The 20786-nt window shown below is 42.5% G+C and overlaps 2 protein-coding genes across 2 annotated transcripts; both read right to left on the reverse strand.

Annotated features, from left to right (window-relative positions):
- Positions 1–927: 927 nt before the first annotated feature.
- Positions 928–7911, reverse strand: TRIM69 (tripartite motif containing 69). The gene is made up of 6 exons (XM_025165771.2): positions 7363–7911; positions 6483–6578; positions 5958–6191; positions 4450–4472; positions 3385–3509; positions 928–1792 (listed from the first exon to the last, which is right to left on the reverse strand). Exons 1-6 carry the CDS (start codon positions 7909–7911, stop codon positions 1248–1250), a joined length of 1572 nt encoding a protein of 523 aa, XP_025021539.2. The 3' UTR covers positions 928–1247.
- Positions 7912–13019: 5108 nt separating this feature from the next.
- B2M (beta-2-microglobulin) lies at positions 13020–19073 on the reverse strand. Its single transcript, XM_007426771.3, has 4 exons — positions 18917–19073; positions 16531–16809; positions 15488–15524; positions 13020–14034 (listed from the first exon to the last, which is right to left on the reverse strand). The coding sequence occupies exons 1-3, from the start codon at positions 18987–18989 to the stop codon at positions 15511–15513; spliced, it is 366 nt and encodes a 121-aa protein (XP_007426833.1). The 5' UTR covers positions 18990–19073; the 3' UTR covers positions 13020–14034; positions 15488–15510.
- Positions 19074–20786: the final 1713 nt, after the last annotated feature.

Here is a 20786-nt window from a genome sequence, read left to right on the forward strand (position 1 = left end):
CTCCCCTGGAAGCTGCACCCAAATCACAGGCCGTCTTTCCTTCCCCTCCGCACGGGTCTCCTCTCCGGCTGGGACATTACGAGGGCCGCAAAATCCAGAGACCTGACGTTGCCCAGCTCCGAACATGAAGCGCGTCAAAGAGGCTCTGAATCTGGCTCGTGGACTCAAAACGCCGGGTTTTGCAAACGATTAACAATACGAACAGCAGTACTGCTAACAGCAGTCCCTCAGGCCGAAGGAGGGCAAAGAGAAAGAACGAAACCGACGGCTGATCCTCGCATTGCAGTCGCTGGAGATGTTGTGGGAGGAAAGCCGAGTTAGGCTCTGGGGGCATAAAATCAGGAGTCTGGTAGCGCCTTTTCCCACTAACTGCTTTTATTAAAAGCAACCTGATGAAGAGGTTTAACCTGCCTTTTAATAAAACGGGTCAGCTGGAAACGTGCTACCACGCTTCTGAGTTTTTGCAGTAGCTGTGAAACCATCACAGCCACCGAGGTCCTGATAGTACAGCACGAATCTCAAACAGAAATAAGTTATTGCAAACATAAATATTTGCTCTTTACTTATGGGTATTCCTCGTTTTTCTCTTTTCTTTTCTTTTCTTTTCTTTTCTTTTCTTTTTTTTAAGACAGCCAACCCACACGTTGCAATTGGTCTGGCCCTTTCTTTAGGCCAGATTTCTATTCCCCAATACATCAGGATTCCTTAAAGCTGGGGAACGAAGTTTGTCCAGTGATTACTTCCCAAAGTCCCTGAACGTTTGCCTCTTCGCACACCTGTTCTGAAGAAGTGAGCTTTCCATGCAATGTGAGAAGGAGAAAAAAAATGCCCATGCCTAAAGTTAACATTTTCTTTTGATTTGATCGAGAGGCTTTTATTATTATTACTATTATTAGTATTATAATATATGTTATGGAGTGGAACACTAATGGCTTGGGGCACATCCTTCTGCTCAACCTTACAGTCAGAAATCCTCATGGAAAGAAATCGGTGGACCCCACTGGGAATGCTGTTGGGGAGGCATCGTCCCACCTTTTCAGACATGACAGTTGTCACAGCTGATCCACGGAAAGGGCAAAGGAGCTACTCTTTTGTTGAAAACAGCTGGGTGTAAAACCCGAGCAGAAGTCCCTGGCTGGTCCCTTCTACTGGCATTGGGATCCTACCCCACGATCCTATAAGCTGCTTGTTGCTCGCAGAACAGGCTGAGACATATCTGCTAAGGAGGTATCTCCTGTACCACCCTTCTACATACTAAAAGCAATGATCCTCAGAGGTTCCTTGTTTTCTCCAGAGTCATTCAGACATGGGCAGAAGTAGGGGTAAATTTTCTCGGTGAAAGTGTCTATGAAAGTGTAGATGTGAGACATGGCATTGGCCTCATAAAAGGACACTTGGCCCCCCTCGTAATCCAAATAGATCCCCACTCTGCACGGGTTGCTGGTCAATGTTAGACATTTGGGATGAACGTCTACAGCCTTTAACTCATTCTTATTCCTTAGCTTGATCAGCCAGTGGCCCTCCTTGGGTGACAATGGGTAATTCCCTTTCCGGTTGATGCTTTCTCGGACAACTCCCAAGGTCCACTTGGTCTTCTTCTTCACCTCCACTTCCCAGTAGTGCTTCCCAGTGGTAAATCCTTCAGAACCTAAGACAGAAACGCTGCAGTCAAACCTCTCCGGGATATCTGGAAGAATCTGCTTGGTGTCGTTATGCTGGACGCAGGTCAACCCTTCAGAGAGGATCAAGTTTGGGTGGGCTGTTTTAGGATCCAAGGTGATGAAGGTGATGTCTGGTAAAGAAAAAACATGACTGATGTAGTGTAGGAGATGTTTCCAAATGGCTTCACACACAGGAAACGAGACCCATCTATACAATGTGCTACAGAACAGGAATGGATGCTCTGAAGATCTCCAGATATTGCTGGACTGTGATAAGATTTGGAATTCATCACCATCTAGAGGGCCGCAAAATGCCCACTCCGGTTTTGCAATGAAATAAGTCTAGATATCATATTCTTATGGGTTTGGAAGCTGGTTAAGATAAACCCACAGAATTAATTATTGGTTCTGTAATTCTTGACCCTGAGATTCCTGTGAGCACGGTGATATTGCAGTACCATCACTTAGAATATGACTAAGGGCAGATATTAATGTAAAGTGACTGAATCCGGAATAAAGGGTGGAATCTCACCATTTAGAAAGGGCATATGTGCATAAAAGTATAGGTCTACTGAACAACTGTCTCAAATTATGGTCTGAAGATTCATCAGTCTTATTGGACCAATTCTGGGTGAAATCCAGGAATGATTTTCTTCTCTGGATGTCAGCTCTGAATAATTGGAAGATCCCTAGAAGCAGATTTCAGGGGCATGATGATGGGGCTTTGGGGATGACATATAATTGTCCATTTCTTTTCAAGTGATGGAACTAATCCCATCAGCAGTGAATTCTGCTGTTTAGTTCCAGGTTACATGATTCAGCATCCTGCTTCAATTAAGCCATTCTGGTGCACTCAAGGCCTTCTTAAAAGGAAAAGCACAGGGAATTCTATATGGGCAACCTTGAATTCCATAACAGAAGAAAAACAGGACATAAATGTAATAAAAATTATAATGATTTTTTGGGGATAGTTATCCATGCCAGTTTTCTGGGCCACCCAAAAGGCAGTATAGCAAAAGATGCCGTCATTCCAATCCCATTGCTGTTGCCCTGAAAGCAATGTTTCTAGCTACAACAAATAAATGAAGTGAATATTTGATTTCTAATTCATATGTCCTAATGATACTGACTAAAGAGTCCTTCCAGATCTCACCTAATATGCTATTTATGTATCAATGATACATAAATGGCTACAACTATTCATTGCCATATGCACACCCCTCCCACCTTTCTAGGTAAATGAACCTTTCCAGTAGCATGACCAAAAAGCACCATGTTTCCTTCAAAGCTTCTTTTTTCAACCTAAATGAAGGGTGTTGGGTGGGAAGATTTTAATTTCATTTAAGAAGAACAAAGGAATAATGGGTGGATTTCCACAGGAAACACCTGGGCCTGAAGGTTAGCAGTCCTGAGCTTCAGAATTCTCACTGCACCTTATAATAGCAACTGCAAACTCCAAAATTTAATAAACATAAAAATCTCTCCCCCCCCCCAGCCGCACCCACACTCACATTCTCACGATATCCTGTTCATGTTTTCTTTATTCTTGTACGAGTCATCATGAAAATTGGGAGGGAAGGGGGTAGCAGGGTGCCAAGGTGCCAAGGCCAGTGTGCACGATAGCACTTGGGAACTGAAAAGGTTGTCCCTCCTGCTATGCTATGCGCCTTCCATCCACTTCAGTTTAGTTAAGATAGGTAATGGGGTCGGGATGAATCTTTACCTGGATTAAGGATGGATTTCATTTCTTTCCACATAGCATAATGCATGGGTCCCTTGAATTCTCCTGGGTTCAGAGTCCCAGTCACTAATTCTCCCATGGATGAATTGTCAGTTTTGTGCTCCATCCTACACAGATCGTTTGTAGAGTTAGTAAAAGGTGGTAAGGATGGGGGAGAGAAATAGATAATTCCAGAAACAATGATTAACTTGGGATATATTGGCTAAGAGCGACTCATTTAGGAATACTTCCTGCCTCAAAGAATTGCTGCTGCTGCTGCTGCTGCTGCTGCTGCTGCTGCTGCTATTATCATTATCATTATCATTATCATTATCATTATCATTATCATCAGCTACTATATAGGGAAGAGGTGTGTTTGATGTCAACATCATCTGAGGAATCTTCCTCCTCACTTCTGATTGCCTGGTATAAATGCATTGTGATGGAATGTATCTACGAGGAGGAGGGTGATGTGGGAAATCAAGACTATCGGGAAGGAGGAGGCGCATTCCAGGAGAGAGGAGGAGGCAAGAGGCAGCTGAGTCCGCAACAGGAGCGTGGGAAGCGAAAGAGGTTCAGGATCACCACTCCCTAGAATCTCCCAGGGAATATCCACTAGTTGCTGTAGTATAGATTGAGTCGGGCAAGATTCTGTCTATAAGGTGTAAGCTAATAAAGGAACTATACTCAACTGGACTGTTTCACCGTTGTTCTTGGGCTGGGCTTGACAGCATGAGGTTTAAGGGAAAAAATGAAGTAGCAAAATGTGCTGATGAGTTTATTCGTTGCTTGGACACTGATATGTGTGTTTTGCATCTGACATAGAGGAAACACTATAGAGATGTACAAGGGTTGAACATTAGGGTTCACAACCTCAATAAAGGAGCCATATGTCTATGTATCTACGTTTGCATAGGGTCCTTCAGGCAACACAGAATACAGGGGAACAGGAAGGCCGAGCCAACACATGGAGATGGTTCCAGAGTCTGTGGCTAGACTTCATGTTCTGGCTACTCCTAAGGTCTGCTATCATCATTTCAGAATATTTCCTTATAGACTCATACTCACCGTTCTATAAATGGTTTTATTCCCTGTCAGAAAAAAAAACAAGAGAACAGGAAGAAGAATCATTTCTAAATTGCCTTCCCTTAGGACCCATTTATAATATAAATATAACCCAACAAACCCAAACAGGTAGTAGGTTAGACTGCAAAATTCTCAATGGGCTTTAAAGTCTTGAAGGCACTTAGCTGCATTCATATCCTTCTAGAGCAGGGCTTCTCAACCTTACCAACTTTAAGATGTGTGGACTTCAACTCCCAGAATTCCCCAGCCAGGATGCTGGCTAGAGAATTCTAGGAGTTGAAGTCCACACAACTTAAAGTTGCTGAGGTTGAGAAGCCATTCTAGACTATGGCTAACACAAAATGCTAAGCAATCAACCATGGTTTACCACTAAGAATATGACTTGTTTGCTGGTGGCTTAGTACACTGGATAAACCTTGCCATGATCTCCTTCACATGCCTGTCCTCTAGAACAAGACATCAGTTCTATCCTCGGGTGTGTTTCTTTCCTAACAAATGACCATGCTGAGGACCTGTTTTCATAAAACTTTTTCTACCAGGCTCTTAAAAATACTGTAGGTAAAATTACACCTGATGTTAACTTTCCCACCCTGGCATCTTTGGATATAATCCTTTTACTATGGAAGCTGAGCTCCCTCCAGCATATCTGGAGAGCTCCAGGTTGCAGAAGGCTGTCTTTGGTTTTGGTATCTTCCCAACCTGCTCTTGGATAATCAGGCTTAGCTGAAACAGGGATTATGCATACATTCAACATGCATAAATCACGAATTGTTGCCTTCCTAGGAAATGTCACTATCAATATTCCTTTGCACCACATGAGATTTAAGTTGTTCTTTTACTCCTTGGAGTTTGTAGGACTTCTTTTTGTACTAAAGGGCTGGAGAGCAACCCTAGGCAGGACAACACTCTTGTCCTTAGAACCATGGCCTAGGCCAGTGTTGTCCAAACTTGGCCACTTTAAGATGAGTGGACTTCAACTCCCAGAATTCCCCAGCCAGCATGGCTGGCTGGGGAATTCTGGGAGTTGAAGTCCACTCATCTTAAAGTGGCCAAGTTTGGACAACGCTGGCCTAGGAAGAAGCCATTCAGATCATCAACTCCACCCCTTGCTCACCACAGGAAACCATATTGAAGCACCCCTAACAGATGGCTGTCTAGATGCCGGTTGATCATTTCCATAAAGAGAAGTCCACCTCCTTTCTGGGTAACTGGTTCCACTGTTGAACTACTATTGAGAAGTTTTTTCTAACCTTTACCTGGGGCCTATTCTCCTATAACTTAAATCTTCTGCCCATGTTTAGAGCAGATATAATAAAATGACCTTAAAGTCAAATGGCTGCAGGCTTCATTTCCTACCTATTCTACTTGACATCGCAATTCTCAATTAACTCCTTCTTCCTGATGCTCAGCATATGCTTGTGAGCCCTAAGTCTAATGTTTCAGCAACATTATCCCAAACCATGTTCAATTGTTAAATCTGGAAACCTTACTTTTAGGAAACCAGCAGAATTTTGCTGGTACAACCGAGCCTGAATGCAGACCAAGGTGTCTTTAGCACTTTGTGACCGGTCCTGGAGTTTGTTTAGATTGGTCTCCATTTCCTGCAGAAGGATTTCACTCTCTTCCTTTAACTGGTGAATTAACATTTTCTCCTTGGTATGAAGAAACTGGTGCAGCTTTAGGAACTCCAAGGAGATATGGTACTGGAGCTGTAATTTGTTCTCCTGGAATAAAACAATGTATTGAAAGTAAAGGGCACATAACTAACTGATATCCGTTTTATGGTTTTGGACTGTTGGTCTGTTATTTACCCTGGAATAATGATGACACCAAAAATAAGCTTCCTTCCTCCTTTTAATTGTGGCCACAGAGAAGAAAAGGGATTCTGATGTTTTCATTTTCATTGGGTTGCAGTATATGCAACGTTGCTCAAAATGGGGGAAAAATGTGTTACCCTCCTCTACAATACACAGTGAGAGTGTTCAAGGGTATCTGTTGAATTCCTGCATACTCACTTTATGATTAGATATTTTCTCCTCTTGAGCATTCTTCAGCACCTCCAGTTTAACCAGGATGGACCTCAGCTGGATTCTCAGGGTGAGCAACCTTTCCTGTGGATACAGTGGGAGGTGACAGCTACGTCTTAGCCAGATTAAACAGCTGTTTGAAACCTGCAGTGGCTTTCCAAGATGCTGTACTCTTTTCAGGCACTAACACGGGGTTTGTTAGGAATATACTACAAACATATACAGTACTACTTCCAAGTTTGGAACGATTGCTTAAAATGCAGGGACAACCTGTAGTTGTGTAAGATGGGCAGCTATATAAATGTGACATATAAATGAATAAATAAATAAACCTGTATCCATACAGACGTGCCATTTCCTATCAATCGAAATCTTAGATAGAACACCCAGAGCACCTCAATGTGGTTGCCTCTTCAGTTTTAATGTAGTGGAAAGGGAATATTCTTTGAAGCATGGGGAACAATCACATAACTACCCTTTTACACTTTTCATTTCAGTCCAATTGCAGTTTAAATTAAATCTAATTTAGGATTGATTCTGGCCCGGCTCATTTTCTTCATCCTGGACCCAAGCGCTTTTGAAAGTTCTGCTTCTAGCATTCCTCCCAGGAAACAAGGGAGTCCTGGGTGCTCACAAGAGTATGCACACCTGCTTAACACAATTTTGAACTAGGGATCTACCATATATGCAACCGCTTCTAGGTGGGGCAACCTCTCTCAGCCCCAAATCCTTAGCTTGAAGCACGTGGGTCATTTCAAACAGAACACTAAGGGGTACTTAAGTGATCTGCGGGCACCTCCAAGAGGGCTTCAAAAGCTTGCCTTTGACTGGATCACAGGATCATTCATTGGATCAGGATGTCATTTACCGTATATATCTGCACCGCGTCAGGGATGAGAAGAAACTGGGTGCATTGATCTTTAGGGATCTGAGCTTCCCGGCAGGTGAAACATGCAAGTTTCTCTTGGGGTTTCCAGTAAAGGGTCAGTGGCTCGCTATGCTCAAGGCATTTCTGTTGTTGGCACCCCACATGAAAAGTCTTAATCTTCTCCGCCATTTTCTCCAGGGCTCGGTTGACTATGAAAGTGCGGTCAGGAATGTTTATGTGACATTCTGGGCAGAAAATCCCCTTTTTATCCCAGATTGTTTCCAAGCAAAGTTTGCAGAAGTTATGGCCGCAAGGTAGAATGACCGGCTCTTTAAACAGTTCGAGGCAAAGGGCACAGGATAACTCCTTGGTGAAGTCATCTGCACGCAGCTCCCACGAGGTGTTCGATGAGCTGGCAAGAACAGGGCTCGCTTCTCTTTCATTTAGGGAAGTGAACGAGGAAGTGGAAGGATTTTTGCTAGTGGAAGTAGACATGATCCTGGAAAGAGCAAACACTAAAGCAACAAGCAAAAATAGGGAAGAAAGCATGCATGAGAACTGTTCTTATCTTAAATGACAATTGTTGGATTAGTAGATCATCCATTAAATGATTCCAATTCCACTGTTGAATGAATCTATGATCTTTAACCAAAATAAAGAATAACTCTAATAAATGAGCTAGATCTAACAATAGGTGAGATTAGCTTTTCCAAACCATGCTGGAGTATAATTCCTAGGACTGTGTCCTTCTGGCTGGAAATCCTGAGAGATAATATACCCCTACCCCAGCCTAAGGAGGCCAGTTGGGGAAGACTGATGTTTGCCATCTCCTATTAAAGTCTTGTGGTTTTTTTAATGATTGAAAAATCTGCAGCCCAATTAATCAGAGTCACCTTCATAAACAATCAAAAGATTTCACTGATTAATCTAGCCAGTTGATTGGCTACACATTAGAAATGAGAATAATATTGCTATAGCTACATATTAGTCCTTCATTGTCCCAATGTCATAAAAAAACACCATTTCTAGTGTTTAGGAATGACAAGATGTTCTCAGGATGCAAGATGCTGAACTTGATATGGAAATGAAGTAGCCCCTTCACTTGGGGCTTACAATTTACTTTGGACCCTAACCTGGAGATGTTTAGATGTGTTGGGCTATATCAGCCTCATGATCTTCAGCCAGTTTAAGACCTCAATGCCCAGAGCTTGGATGATTGAGGGGGCTTATAAATTGAGGGAGGAGGAGGAGGAGGATGATACACTTGAGGGCACCAGGTCAGAGAAAGTTGCCTTAGAAGACCTGGCATACTTCAGACTCAATCCTTCCAACCTGCTGTTGGCAGATAAATCCATTTATCTCACCAATTTCCACCTGGTATCATTTCAGGTCAGGAATAAGCTCCTGCTTCAGAGGTGTTTTTCAAAACGGCACATTGGGACCTAGAACGGAAGTCGCCATATGCCCCTCCATCTGAAAGGCATGGATTGGATTGGGGTGCTTCATGGTAAATTGAGCCCAGCTTTCTATTTCCACCCATTTCTAGAATGATCTAACATTTATCTATGCTATTTCTTAGGAATTAACCTGTTTTGCAGAATAAAGTCTTCGCGTTCTTGTTCAGGGGAATCCTTGGGTCTCTGCCCCTGTTCCTCACTAACCTGCTTTAAGTCTCCTGGCTGGTAACTGCCACTCTCCAACTGTCTTCTCCTTCCAGAAGGTTCCATCTGGGTTCCTATGAAATTATTTAGTCTCAGACCTCCCGTGACGCTCTCAAAGCAAGACCACCCTTAATAACAGCTATCAAACAGGTCTTATTTTATTCTTTTCTTGGCTTTGCCTTCCAACTGCTTGCTTTACGCTTTGTAATCCGACGAATATTCCCAAACTGAGATGCACAACTAGATACCGTACAATGGTCTTCCTAATCTTACACCAGCAAAAAACAAACAATCAAATCTTGTGATACCATTATGATTTTGAAGCATTTACTTACAAACCAAGTGACACCAGGATTATTTACTGCCGTGGAGATCCCCATCCAGTGTGAGTCTGAGAAATATTGTTGCTAAATATTGTCTGTGCAACACACTTCACCAGCTGAGTTAAAGGCCTAACCATTGCACTAAGCTAAGCTTAGTTGAGAATCTTGGCCAGATCGCACATAGCTTAGTGTGGTGCTCGCTTTATTTTCCTCTTCCCTACTCTTTAATTTTTTAAAATCAAATATTAATGTTTGAATGCATTATTTACTAAATACCCTATTGTTTTTATTGTAAACAATTTGAGATGCTGTACTCCAGAAAGCCGTATATAAATATGATAAATACATACGTGAATAAATGCACAGTCCCTTTGGTGGGTGCTTTGAGCAAATCCAGAAATGGGGTTAAAAAACCAGGTCAGTATTTTAGGAATACAGACACTGAGTTGTTATGGGGCGTTGGGGATGAAAATGCTCATATGTTTTTACAGGCATCTGTTTATGGATCATTTCTCTGTTTTGTGCAGAGTGCCTTCCCTGTTCCAAAGAAGAAAAGGCTCTAATAATTCTGTAAAGCACCAGCTTTATTTTTAGAAAACTAGAGCAGTGTTTCTTAAACTTTTTGCTCTTGGGACCCCTTCCCACTTTTAAAAATGATGGAGGACCCCCAAAGAGATTTTGCTTGTATGGGTGATATTTATCGATGTTTACCATACTAAAAATGAAAATGGACGCATTTGCTGCTGCTTCTCACGATTGTTGGATGGGAGTTTAATATTGTATTGCTTTTCAACATAGGCTGACAAATAAATTTGATTTTGCAGACCTCCTAAGAGGGGAACCCCAGGGGTTCAGGACCACACTTTAAGAAGCACTGCTCTAGAGGTTTATTCTAGATTATTCTATTATTTATTGCTGGACCTGCTCACAGTCATCCACGTCCTAGTCACCTCCCACCTTGACTACTGTAATGCGCTCTACATGGGGCTGCCCTTGAAAAGTATCCAGAAGCTTCAATTGGTTCAGAATGGGGTGGCCCACATAGTTTTGTGCAAACCTAGATTTGCACTCATGTCACCTCTCTTGCGGGAGCTGCATTGGCTGCCGGTTTGCTTCCCGGTCCAATTCAAGGTGCTGGTTGTCATCTTTAACACCCTACATGGCTTGGGGCCAGGTTATTTGAAGGACCGCCTTTTCCCAGTTTCATCTGCCCAACCCACCAGATCAGGGAGGCAGGGTATGTTACGGGTCCCCTCTATTAAGGAAGTCCATCTAGTGGGACCAAGAAGGGCCTCCTCTGTGGTGGCTCCCTCCCTGTGGAACATCATCCCAGCAGAGATAAGATTGGCCTCTACCTTGACACTCTTCTGCAAGGCCTTGAAAACATGGTTGTGCCAGCGGGCCTGGGGATCCCAGGTTGATAGAGAGCCCACTGAGGGGTTTGTCTGAACCTAGTGTTGTCACCGTGAGTGAGTTGGGCGGCCATATAAATTGTTTAAGTAAGGAAGTGAATAAATAAATAAATAAATAAATAAATAAATAAATAAATATTAGCTTGCAAAGTTTGTTGAAGTGTTTTATTTCTGCAACTCCACTGACTCATTGACTTCTTTTTTTTCCTGAGAAATTAAAAAGCAGCAGCTTTTTAGGTACTGTTGGAAAGTAGTTACAGTATTAGAAAGCTAAATTAATGCCATTTTAGAAGGGAAGTGTTAAGGCTTTGCCGTTATAAAGAAGCAAGTCACCAAGGCAGATAAGGAGAAACGTCTGGCAACAGAGATGAGAATTCAAGCTATGCCTTATTAGGAAAGCGAAACTTGAGGAATTTAGAATTAGGTGTAACCTGCAACTTTAGCCTTCCTTATTCGCTTTTTAATACAGGTGACATTGGCATTTTAGCAGGGCATCCACCCCTCCTTTTGACGTTCAGGAACCATGTTTTCCTTTTAGCCAAAACCATTTCCCTTCATTGTGCGAAAACTAGCCTATTCAGAAACTAAACACTTGAGTGTTGCAAGTGTTAAAGAAACAAACCTGGATGGGAAAGAGGAAGATGTAACGTATTTTAAGGCTGTCTTCTCTCACATCTAATCAGTGTCTTTTATTGTTTGATTTGTCGCTTTCTCATGCAACCCATGTATCGAATGTATATATTATTTGTTTCTGTACTCTATATAAAGACTTGATCCCCCCTTTCACTTTGCCTGAAGTACTTGTGATTTGTACTGGGGGGGGGGCACTTTGCAAAGTTAGTGTCTCCCTGTCCCAGTTCAGCCACCAAGTTCTTTTCAGCTCCATGCCAACTGGAGTGCCTGAGTTTTAAAGGCAACACAATGCACAAACTAGTTGTTTATACTTGACTACAGGTAGTCCTCAACTTATGATCATTCACTTAATGACCATTCGGAATTACATTAAAAAAAGTAACTTACGACCAGTCCTTGCGCTTATGAACCTCACATCCCCGTAATCACGTGATCAAAATTCGGGCGCTTGGCAACCAGCATGTATTTGCGACGGTTGCAGCATTCTAGGATCCCATGATCACCATTACCGACCTTCCTAGGCTTCCAACAAGCAAAGTCAATGAGGGAAGCTAGATTCATTTAATGATGATTCGCTTAACGACCATGGCAAAAAGATAATAAAATCAGGCACAATTCACTCAACGACCACACTGCTTGGTGACAGTTCTGGTCCCAATTGTGGTCATTAAGTCGAGAATTACCTGTATAAAAGTGTCCTGCACCCTTTGCATGGGGCCAGTGGCACTCAATGCTTTTGCCTTGCGTGCGCTTTTTTAAAAAACTCTTAGTGTCTGGTGTTTTGACCTGAGCAAGGAACAAACCATAGGGAAGACATTCTTCCAACAATCCTTTCCTTTTCCAATATTTCGCCTTCTTGTTGCATTTCACACCATACACATCAACAGCCAAGTTGGCCGTGTTTTACATCTGTTGGGATTTGAATTGAGATAAAATCAAGGAATTTCTGAGATTAAACCCAAAGGACAGGGGAGGAAAATGGCAATCCAAGCGCTCCTTCAGAGGTGTCTGCTGGGGGCTTCAAAAGGTCGAGGAGGTGGCCACAACCATGCCATCAAAGCCCCACCCTTTTATGGGTATCACGATGTGCATGGAAAAGGGGTGGGACTTTGAATGCTTGTTGTGCTGCCATCTTGATATTTTTAACCCCCTTGTGCTCTGTGATAGTTGATCTGGGGATTTTTCTGCAGGGAGGGGGATGGCTAGGAGAAACAATTTGTGGAGGAATTAAGAGGGTAAATTTATTCCAACACCATCCTGAGAAATTAAAAATATACCTAAGCCCACAGACCTGGTGCTGTTCTGGATGAAACACTGCGTTTCATGGGTTTCCATGACACACCAAACCTTAAATTTCAGTATTTTAGCCCGTTGCATTATGCAAACCCAGCTCAGTGGTTACTTTGTGGTTCATTCCACCCTAGATAATGGGACTCATACAATAAATAATGCAGGGCTACCAGATCCAGCGCTCAAAACTCTGAACCACTTCTAGCTAGCAGCAAAGAGTATTTTCTGTATCTTCCTTCTGAGTAAGCCCGCTTGGAATTGCATTGCAAAGCCACCCACTGTGCAATTTTACTTCAGGAATTATTAAATCATTCAAAGCCACGACGTTCCAAAGAAAATGCTGTTAGAAGGCCTTTATTGGAGGATTACCTTTACATTAGTGGAGGATTACAAAACGAATTTACATTCTGCTACGTGTCAACTAAACCGTTGGCCACAAAAGAGTGGCGTCTACCTGGCACGCAAGGTCCAATCAACACACCGAGTCAGGGAATCCTTTCATTCTTTTTATTGAGGTAAAAAGACCACCCTTTGGCAAGAAGGGTCCCATCTCTCCGAAGAAAGAACGTTGAGCAAAGTCCTACATCAGTCTTTACATTGTCAAAAAATAAGGAAGGAGGTATGTATAAAAACATGATTGGCTACATGGGTAAGCAAATGCACTTGATTTGCTTACCCATACTAACATCCCATAATAAGCTTAGCGCGTTCAGTTTCCTAACATTTCCACCTCAGGGGTGTGAGTAAACTATGTTAATTCGCTTTTGGCTACACTAGGGTCATAGATGGTCTCATAACAAGGTCACTCGGTGGTTTCTGAATACCTCAGAAGCAGTCCTCTCCCCGCTTTCAAAGGACAACAATTTTTTTATCAGTGTCAGACACCTGCTACACAACCCACATCCTCTGGAAACTCAACCTCAAGCGTTTTATAGTATGCTCTAAGGAAATATGCACTCTTAATATGCTGTAGTATATCTGCACCTGTGGCCCTAAAGATCAACATATCTCGCAGTTTATAAATTTAACTATCATTTTTTGAAAGTCATCTGGCCCCATTATTATCTTTAATAAGCAAATTGAGGCAAACTAATATTCCCAGAAGATTTAACAAGTAGTAGTGGAGAGAAAGCGGTGAAGCTTTTAAGCGTTCATATAAAATATAGGAAAACTTATATAATCACACACAGGTCCAAATTTGTAAGGCTATCTTTAATCCTTTCCAGAAAAGCTGAAAATGCACTGCTTTAAAAATCTGAAAGTGGTGCTCCCCAATCAATCATGAGCAGAAAGAGTATAGGAAGTCAACTCAAATCTCATAAGCATATCCTTTGGAACCAGTGTTGATCAAATCTGGAGAAAAAAGACATTATTATTAAAAAAACAGTAAGAGGAAATGCGGTACAGTAGATGATAAACTGGATCGGAAAGCCAACTAAACTTTCTGCGTCAGTGTCTGAGTCCCCCTTCACCAGATTGTGTTGAGGATGTACAAAATACAAACCTGGGAAAGTATTTTTAAGCCCTTCAGAGTATTGCAAGAGTCGTGCAGGGATCTAATGAGGATTACCACACGTTTGTGAAAGGCGTTTTCAACTCTTTAAAGTGCAATATAAATATTAATTACAGTTCTTTTGGCTATTGTGTTCTACACTTTTACACTTTTTGACATCTGTATTCTGCGCGCACACGTGTGCCCACGCACACACACACACTAGCCCAGTGTTTTTCAAACTTGGCCACTTTAAGATGTGTGGACTTCAACTCCCAGCATTCCCCAGCCAACATGTGTGAACTTGAATTCCCATAATTCATGCATCCTGGTTAGGGAATTCTGGGAGTTGGTCCACACATCTTAAACTGGCCAAGTTTGAAAAACACTGCAGTAGCCTATATAATCTTGGTTCCTGGATTCAAATTTCCTCATATGCAACACTCTTTTATATATATAAAAATTATTTGTGAAAGCCCCACCATTAAAAGAACTCTAGTGTTTAGGTAGAAATAATGCACCATTGTCTATAGGTTTTTCTTGGTCACCAGCACCTTAAAAAAAAATCCTCTTAATCTGCATTATTTGATTTTTAGGAAGAATTAAGATCTTAATTTGCTTATTTTCCTATGCCATCCTTTTTAAAAAGTGTTTTAGATAAAATATCCAGACCACCTTGTGTTTTTGTTTAAAAAAAACCTTGTACAGGGTTTTAAAAATATTAGCTACTTTAGCCATATTATTATTGTATAGGAAATCTGATTAGAAATGGCATATAGATACCTTCATGTCTATCCCAAAATTGGGTTTTTTTCCCCTCCCTGTCATGTGAGATCAAAATTTTACTCATCTATATTCAGGTACATTTTATTTACTGCAATAATTTATATCACGTTACTTCAAAAGGGTTTCTGCAAAACGGTCAGTTGGCTTTGACCCTTGTGGCTTTCCAGAAATCTGTTAAAATATGGCTTTTTCAGGGAGCCCATAAGTTGGCTGCGACACGTATAATATTTTAACACAGCATTTCTCAACCTTGGCAACCTCATGCTGGCTGGGGAAATCTGGGAATTGAAGTCCACACATCTTAAAAGTTGCCAAGGTTGAGAAAAGCTGATCTAAAGCACCAGTTTTCTCTCCTCTTTTTACAGCCCTCTCTCCTGCTGAAAGCTGTTAAACACACGGTTCTCTGGCTTCATTTTGTCTACTGCTTTCTTTTTTGAGAGCAAGCTAATCTTTTACTCCCTTAGTAATAATACACACATTTGCGTATTGCATGTGAACTATACTTTTCATGAAACATCCATCTCTTACCTTATAGACTGCAGATTACTGGCTTAGTGATCCTGCTCTGTAGAAGACAAAGAGAACAAATTTTCAGCACGCATTTCTTCAAATAGATGTCAAATCATTGAGGGCCTACAGAGTCTAAGCCTGTAATTTGCTACTGCTCTGCATGCACTCAGCAAGAAATCCACCCCAATTTTTTTTTTTTCTTAAATAATAGGAAACGGTTAAAAAGCTTTCTGGCAACATTTTCTATCACATGTAGAAATTTGTAGAATACATTTATTATATTTCAGAGGAAACTCAAGAGAGATAATCTTAAAGTGATGTTGGGAAGAGTGGAAACAACAGAGCCCAGTAGTAACATACAGATCTATAACAGACTCTTTTTCATGACGTTTACTAGTGAACTGCCCAGAATCGTTGGGAGTTGGGCAGCATACAAATTTAATACATAATAATAAAAACAGGACGTGGCGAGCTTGTTGTATTTTTTTTCTTTTTAAAAACATGTCTTACTGAAATCCTGAGACACAGAAAGGGACCTCCTATTATCATTTGCAGAGTTCTGCTATTACACCCTATGACGATAAAGTAGAATTCCAGTAGTTCACGTATGGTTTGTTTTCTGACTGCTCGACTATCAAAGGCTGACAAAAATAAGCCATGGTTTGTTTAATCACTCCCCATATGGTAGCTGGAATGTTGGGAAGTGTGAGAAATCAAACGGAGCATCCTGGTTCACTAGAAGCTAGGACTGGGCTAAACAGAACATTGCTTCAATGCACAGGACACAGATTCATTGGACAGGCCCCTTCACAGGACAGGTGGGCAACTTGTAACTCTCGAGATGTTGCTGAACTACAATTCCCAGAATCCCTCACCAGTGGCCATGCAGGCTCGGTGAGTGGGAAGACTAGATTGGCAACATGTGAAGAGAGGCTGGACTGGCGATTCTCATGATGTATTCTCTGGCCTGTCCATGGACCAGGACAAGTTAACTATTCCCGTTTCGAGTGGAAGAGGGGAGGAGGCGATGGAATGGAAAGACAGTAACCCAAAGTAGTTACCCCATTTGACAGTGACTGGTTTGTCCAGGGCCTGGTGGTCCACCACGCACAAATATTCATCATTTCCATTTGGAACCACCGTAGCGTAAGTCAGAAGCTGGAAGGTCCAGTCTTCCTTGAAAGAAAGGTCAGACTGCTTGACGTTAGCTAATTTAACATTATTCTTCAGGAGAGTGACATTGATTTTTGGAGGGTGGAAATTCTCCGCGTAGCAGTGCAAAACATTTTCCTTGCCATGTGTCACAGGATGGCGGGAATACACTTGCACAACAGGAGCTTCTGTAGATTGGAGGAAAAAGAAGAATCTGTTGCAAACCCAGGTCATCTTGCCCCATGTTTTCTCCATCATACCCATAAGTTTGGTCCACAGACGTTGCTTCCAGAGAGAACACTATTTGCAAGCCCACAAGACCCAACTGGCAATAGCTCATTCAGGTAGCTTCATGTAAGTAGTGCACAATAAGAGGACCACCTCTTTAGAAAGTTATGGGTGATAAAAAAAAAAAGAGCAAATAAGCGGGTCCCCAAATGTATCCTTTGGCTAAAAGTAGGCTCCCCTGTCTTGGTAAAGGTTGGAAATTATGTTTCCAAAGCATCAGCTGAAAAGGCAAGTGAAAATAGGAGCAACATTTGATCACTGCCCTCCTAATCATGGCCAAAACTCCATTTTGGTCATCCTGTAGCTCTCAGGGAAAAGGTCTATAAATACAACATCCCTGGATTTATCAACAGACATCCTGCATGTTAATAAAGTCCAACAATCTTTTTTAAAACATTGTTTTATAATATAATATAAAAATATAAAAACAGTTTTCTTAGGAAATGGCAATTTCCAACAGACGGTTAGCAGAAGGTAGTGTGTGCTATAGTCTCTTCCATGCTGGCCAGTTCCCAATCCAGAAGCTTCCTCAAACTCCATCTCCACCCTGAGTTTCAGATGAACGAAGAGTAGATAAAGTAGGACCTACAATTTAGAGCAGTTTTTCAACCTCTGCAACTTTAAAACATGTGGACTTCAAGTCCCAGAATTCCTCAGCCAGCATGAAATTCCATGGCTTGAAGTCCATGTATCTTAAAGTTGCAAAGGTTGGAGAACAAGGATTTAGAGCTAACTAAAGGCTGGTAGGTGTGAGGAATTAACAGCCCGACCTTCCTCCCACTGTTCCCAGACTCCAAAGTTTCCTGTTTGCTCAAACCTAACAACTACTGTGAAACTCTAGAACAGCACTTCATTTCTATTTTATTTTACTTCTGGAGAAGGCACCTCATCAGAGAGAGTGCCTCTTTCCAGCACACTGTCATCCCTTCCAAACCAAAGGATAAACAGGTGGTCCCCAGTTTAAGAACAAGTTCCGTTCCCAAAGTGTGTCCTTAAGTTGAATTTGTACATAAGCCAGAACAGTATTATTGTACAATACCATGTAAGTTGTACAGTATTGTGCAATTAACTCAAATCATAGTGGATTTAAGTCGAATTTTGCTACAATAGGCTCCACTTGTAACTACGGGTCGTCTGTATCCGGGGCATTCTTAACCCAGGGCCCCTTCCTTGCTACTCAACTCCTGCCCTTCTTTCCTTTTGCATTTGGAGCCCCACGAGCAGGACAGAAACGTTGCAAAGGAAAGAAAACAAAGATGTCCCGAAGCTAAGAACGAGACACGACATATCCGGAACGCCATCACGGCCCTCAGCGCTCCTCGACCCCACCCATGTAGTTGTTCACACGCACCACTTCTGCCTTTCGATTTAAAAAAGAAAAAAAATGTTCTGTTGTTTTGGTCTTACTTGGAAGATGCTAAACCACCCTGTGGATACGAGGCGGGTTTAAAACGCAATAAATAAAGGATAGACCCCACTCGTTCCCTTCCATGAAATCAGTCAACAGAAATAAGAAAAAAAGCGAAGTGGAATTCCCCTCATTACTCCCCTAACCAGATTCCTCCCCCGCCCCAGTATCACAAGGGAGTCAAAACTTTTCTTTTAACCTCCGAGATTATATAAGGCGACCGAAAGACAGGCAACCCGCTTCCGCTGATATGGTTAGGACTACAACCCCCATCCTTCTCCAAACTGCTGGGCTAAACACAGCAGAGACCCAGGAGACGCAAGACCACCCCCAGCCCCGCAAGGGCCCTGCAAGTTTCGGGGGCCAGACCCCCTCGCCCACCCCCAACCCCTCTCGCGGGCTAGACGCACGGCGCCCGAAGCTCCTGGAAAAAATCTAAATCCATAAAGAAAAGCCTCTTAAGCACGGCCAAGGCTGCGCCCTCCGGTAAGTAACTCGCTTCTACCCCGGGCCAAACGTCGCTGCCAGCCAACCCCGCGGGACAGAGAGCAGCAACCGACTCGCAGCAAAGAATTTCAGCCGCAACCATGAAGTCTTACTTGGATCAGCCTGCGTGAGATCGGAGACCCACACCAGTACGACGCACCACAGAAAAAGCTCTTTCGAGGCCATCGCTGTGGAATGGTGGCAGTTGCCGCCTCTCCTCCGGGCCCACAAATAAAGCCAGCGAGAGCACTGCGCCTATATAAAGCTCTCTCTCTGGTCCAATCAAAAAGCCCCAAAGAGCTGTTTCGTCACTAGTAGCCAGGCAGGAGGCCTTCCGCAAGCGTGTTTTCAGGAGTTCGGGGACTTTCCAGCGCGCGCGCGCCCTCCTGCCCCACGCTGGTTTCTCTTTCGCTTTCCTGGCTGTGAAAAAAAGGATGATTTCCGAGAAACGGTTTCTGGCCAGGTTAGTCCCGAGGAGGATCGACTTCCGCTGAACATGTGAATCCGGGTGGCAGCGTCTGGGGTGGGAACGGAAAAAGATCCTGATGGTGGTTAACATACGAATGTGAGCGTGCAAAGAATTCAAAGCCATCATATTGAGGCGGGGCGGGGGAAACTCTTCGCAGATCACACTAAGCTTTGGTTTGCTTCAGCAAGGTTTGTTGGATAAGCCCCAGTTGGCCAGGTTCACACAAGAGATTGAGTTAAAACCAGGCTAATCCCATTATGCTTTTGTAGGAGGTGTGAATGAGATTACAGCAGGGCAGGCCACTGCCTTCCACCCTATTTTTCAACTTCCCAGTCTAACATACAGTCCTGGGATCTCTTAGTGGTCTCCCATCCACGTATCATCAATCAGACTAACCCTGCCTAAATTTCCAAGATCAGCTAAGAACTGGACAACTTTTTCCCACTGTCCCTTTACTCCTCCCTTACAGTTTTACTTCTTTTTACACACACACATACACCCCCATTGAAAAGGAAACAATTTATTAACCTACATTTATTTATTTATTGAATTTATTTATTCATTCATTCAATTTATATGCTGCCCATCTCCCCCAGAGGGTGACTCTGGGCGGCTCACAATTAAAATCAAACCTCAAAAACAGTTAAAAATATAAATACCCACATTAATTCAGTTAAAAAAATCAAACTATATAAAAAAAACTATATACTGTACATAAAAAGACTAAAACATTCAAGATGACGGGGTGGGGGTAGAATCAATTACCCCATGATGTACCTTGTGGATTCCCCTGGATTAGGCTTTTATTAAATAGCTGTTCTGCTGTAATTACAGAATGCAATCAAAGCTCCAGGTAATATTCCTTCCTTTTCATTTTTTTTCTTTCCAAAAAAAAAAAATGTTCCAAAAGAAAGAAAGAAAGAGCTGCAGCGTGATTGGCTTTGTTAGGGCCCATCCCTTTGTGTTGGGTGTTTATCTCTTTATCATATTTCCTAGAGGTAAAGTATGGCCCAGACTTGCTCCCTGACAAACAGGGTTCGGCCTTCAAAATGCAGCTGCGTTAGGTGGTTCCAGCTTGGTATATTTGAGTTTGTGAAAGCTGGCTGAGTTTATAATTCTAAACAGACACTCCTCACGTGGCCTGCATGCCCCTGAAGCTGCTTTTATGTTTCTCCTGCACTCCCTGACATCCGAGTCCAGGAAGTATTCGCAGAATAGAAGATTCCTCCACCAAATGGAATAATCCTCTCCTGTAGAAAGTTAGCAAGTCAAGAACATTTCTAATACCAGTTTTTCTGGTTTGCAGGGAGGAGCATTTAATAACGTGCAACAGCTATCAGAGATTGTATAAACTCGTTTGGACTTCAGACTCCTTTGTGAAGGCGGTTGGCACGGTGGAAGGAAAAATATTCCCTTGCTGGATTCTCAACTGTTTAACGGGCAGGAAAATGGCTGCCAGACAGTTTCAAAAGAACAGCCTTTGAGGGCGGGTGCTAAGAGCCCCAAGAGAGGCA

This window comes from Python bivittatus, unplaced genomic scaffold, assembly GCF_059951505.1.
Source record: "Python bivittatus isolate LINGU-HERP-01145 unplaced genomic scaffold, Pbiv_v1 ctg000530_np1212, whole genome shotgun sequence".
Classification (NCBI taxonomy): domain Eukaryota; kingdom Metazoa; phylum Chordata; class Lepidosauria; order Squamata; family Pythonidae; genus Python; species Python bivittatus.

Bases quoted from the DNA above. Each gene is read 5' to 3' on its own strand.
- B2M (XM_007426771.3), bottom strand. From the start codon at position 18,989: ATGGCCTCGAAAGAGCTTTTTCTGTGGTGCGTCGTACTGGTGTGGGTC. The intron at 16,810-18,916 runs GTAAGACTTCAT...TCCAATCTACAG, and splicing joins TCTCACGCAGGCTGATCCAA to AAGCTCCTGTTGTGCAAGTG.
- TRIM69 (XM_025165771.2), bottom strand. From the start codon at position 7,911: ATGCTTTCTTCCCTATTTTTGCTTGTTGCTTTAGTGTTTGCTCTTTCC. The intron at 6,579-7,362 runs GTAAATGACATC...CTGTATCCACAG, and splicing joins ACGCGGTGCAGATATATACG to GAAAGGTTGCTCACCCTGAG. The intron at 3,510-4,449 runs GTGAGTATGAGT...CGATCTGTGTAG, and splicing joins ATAAAACCATTTATAGAACG to GATGGAGCACAAAACTGACA.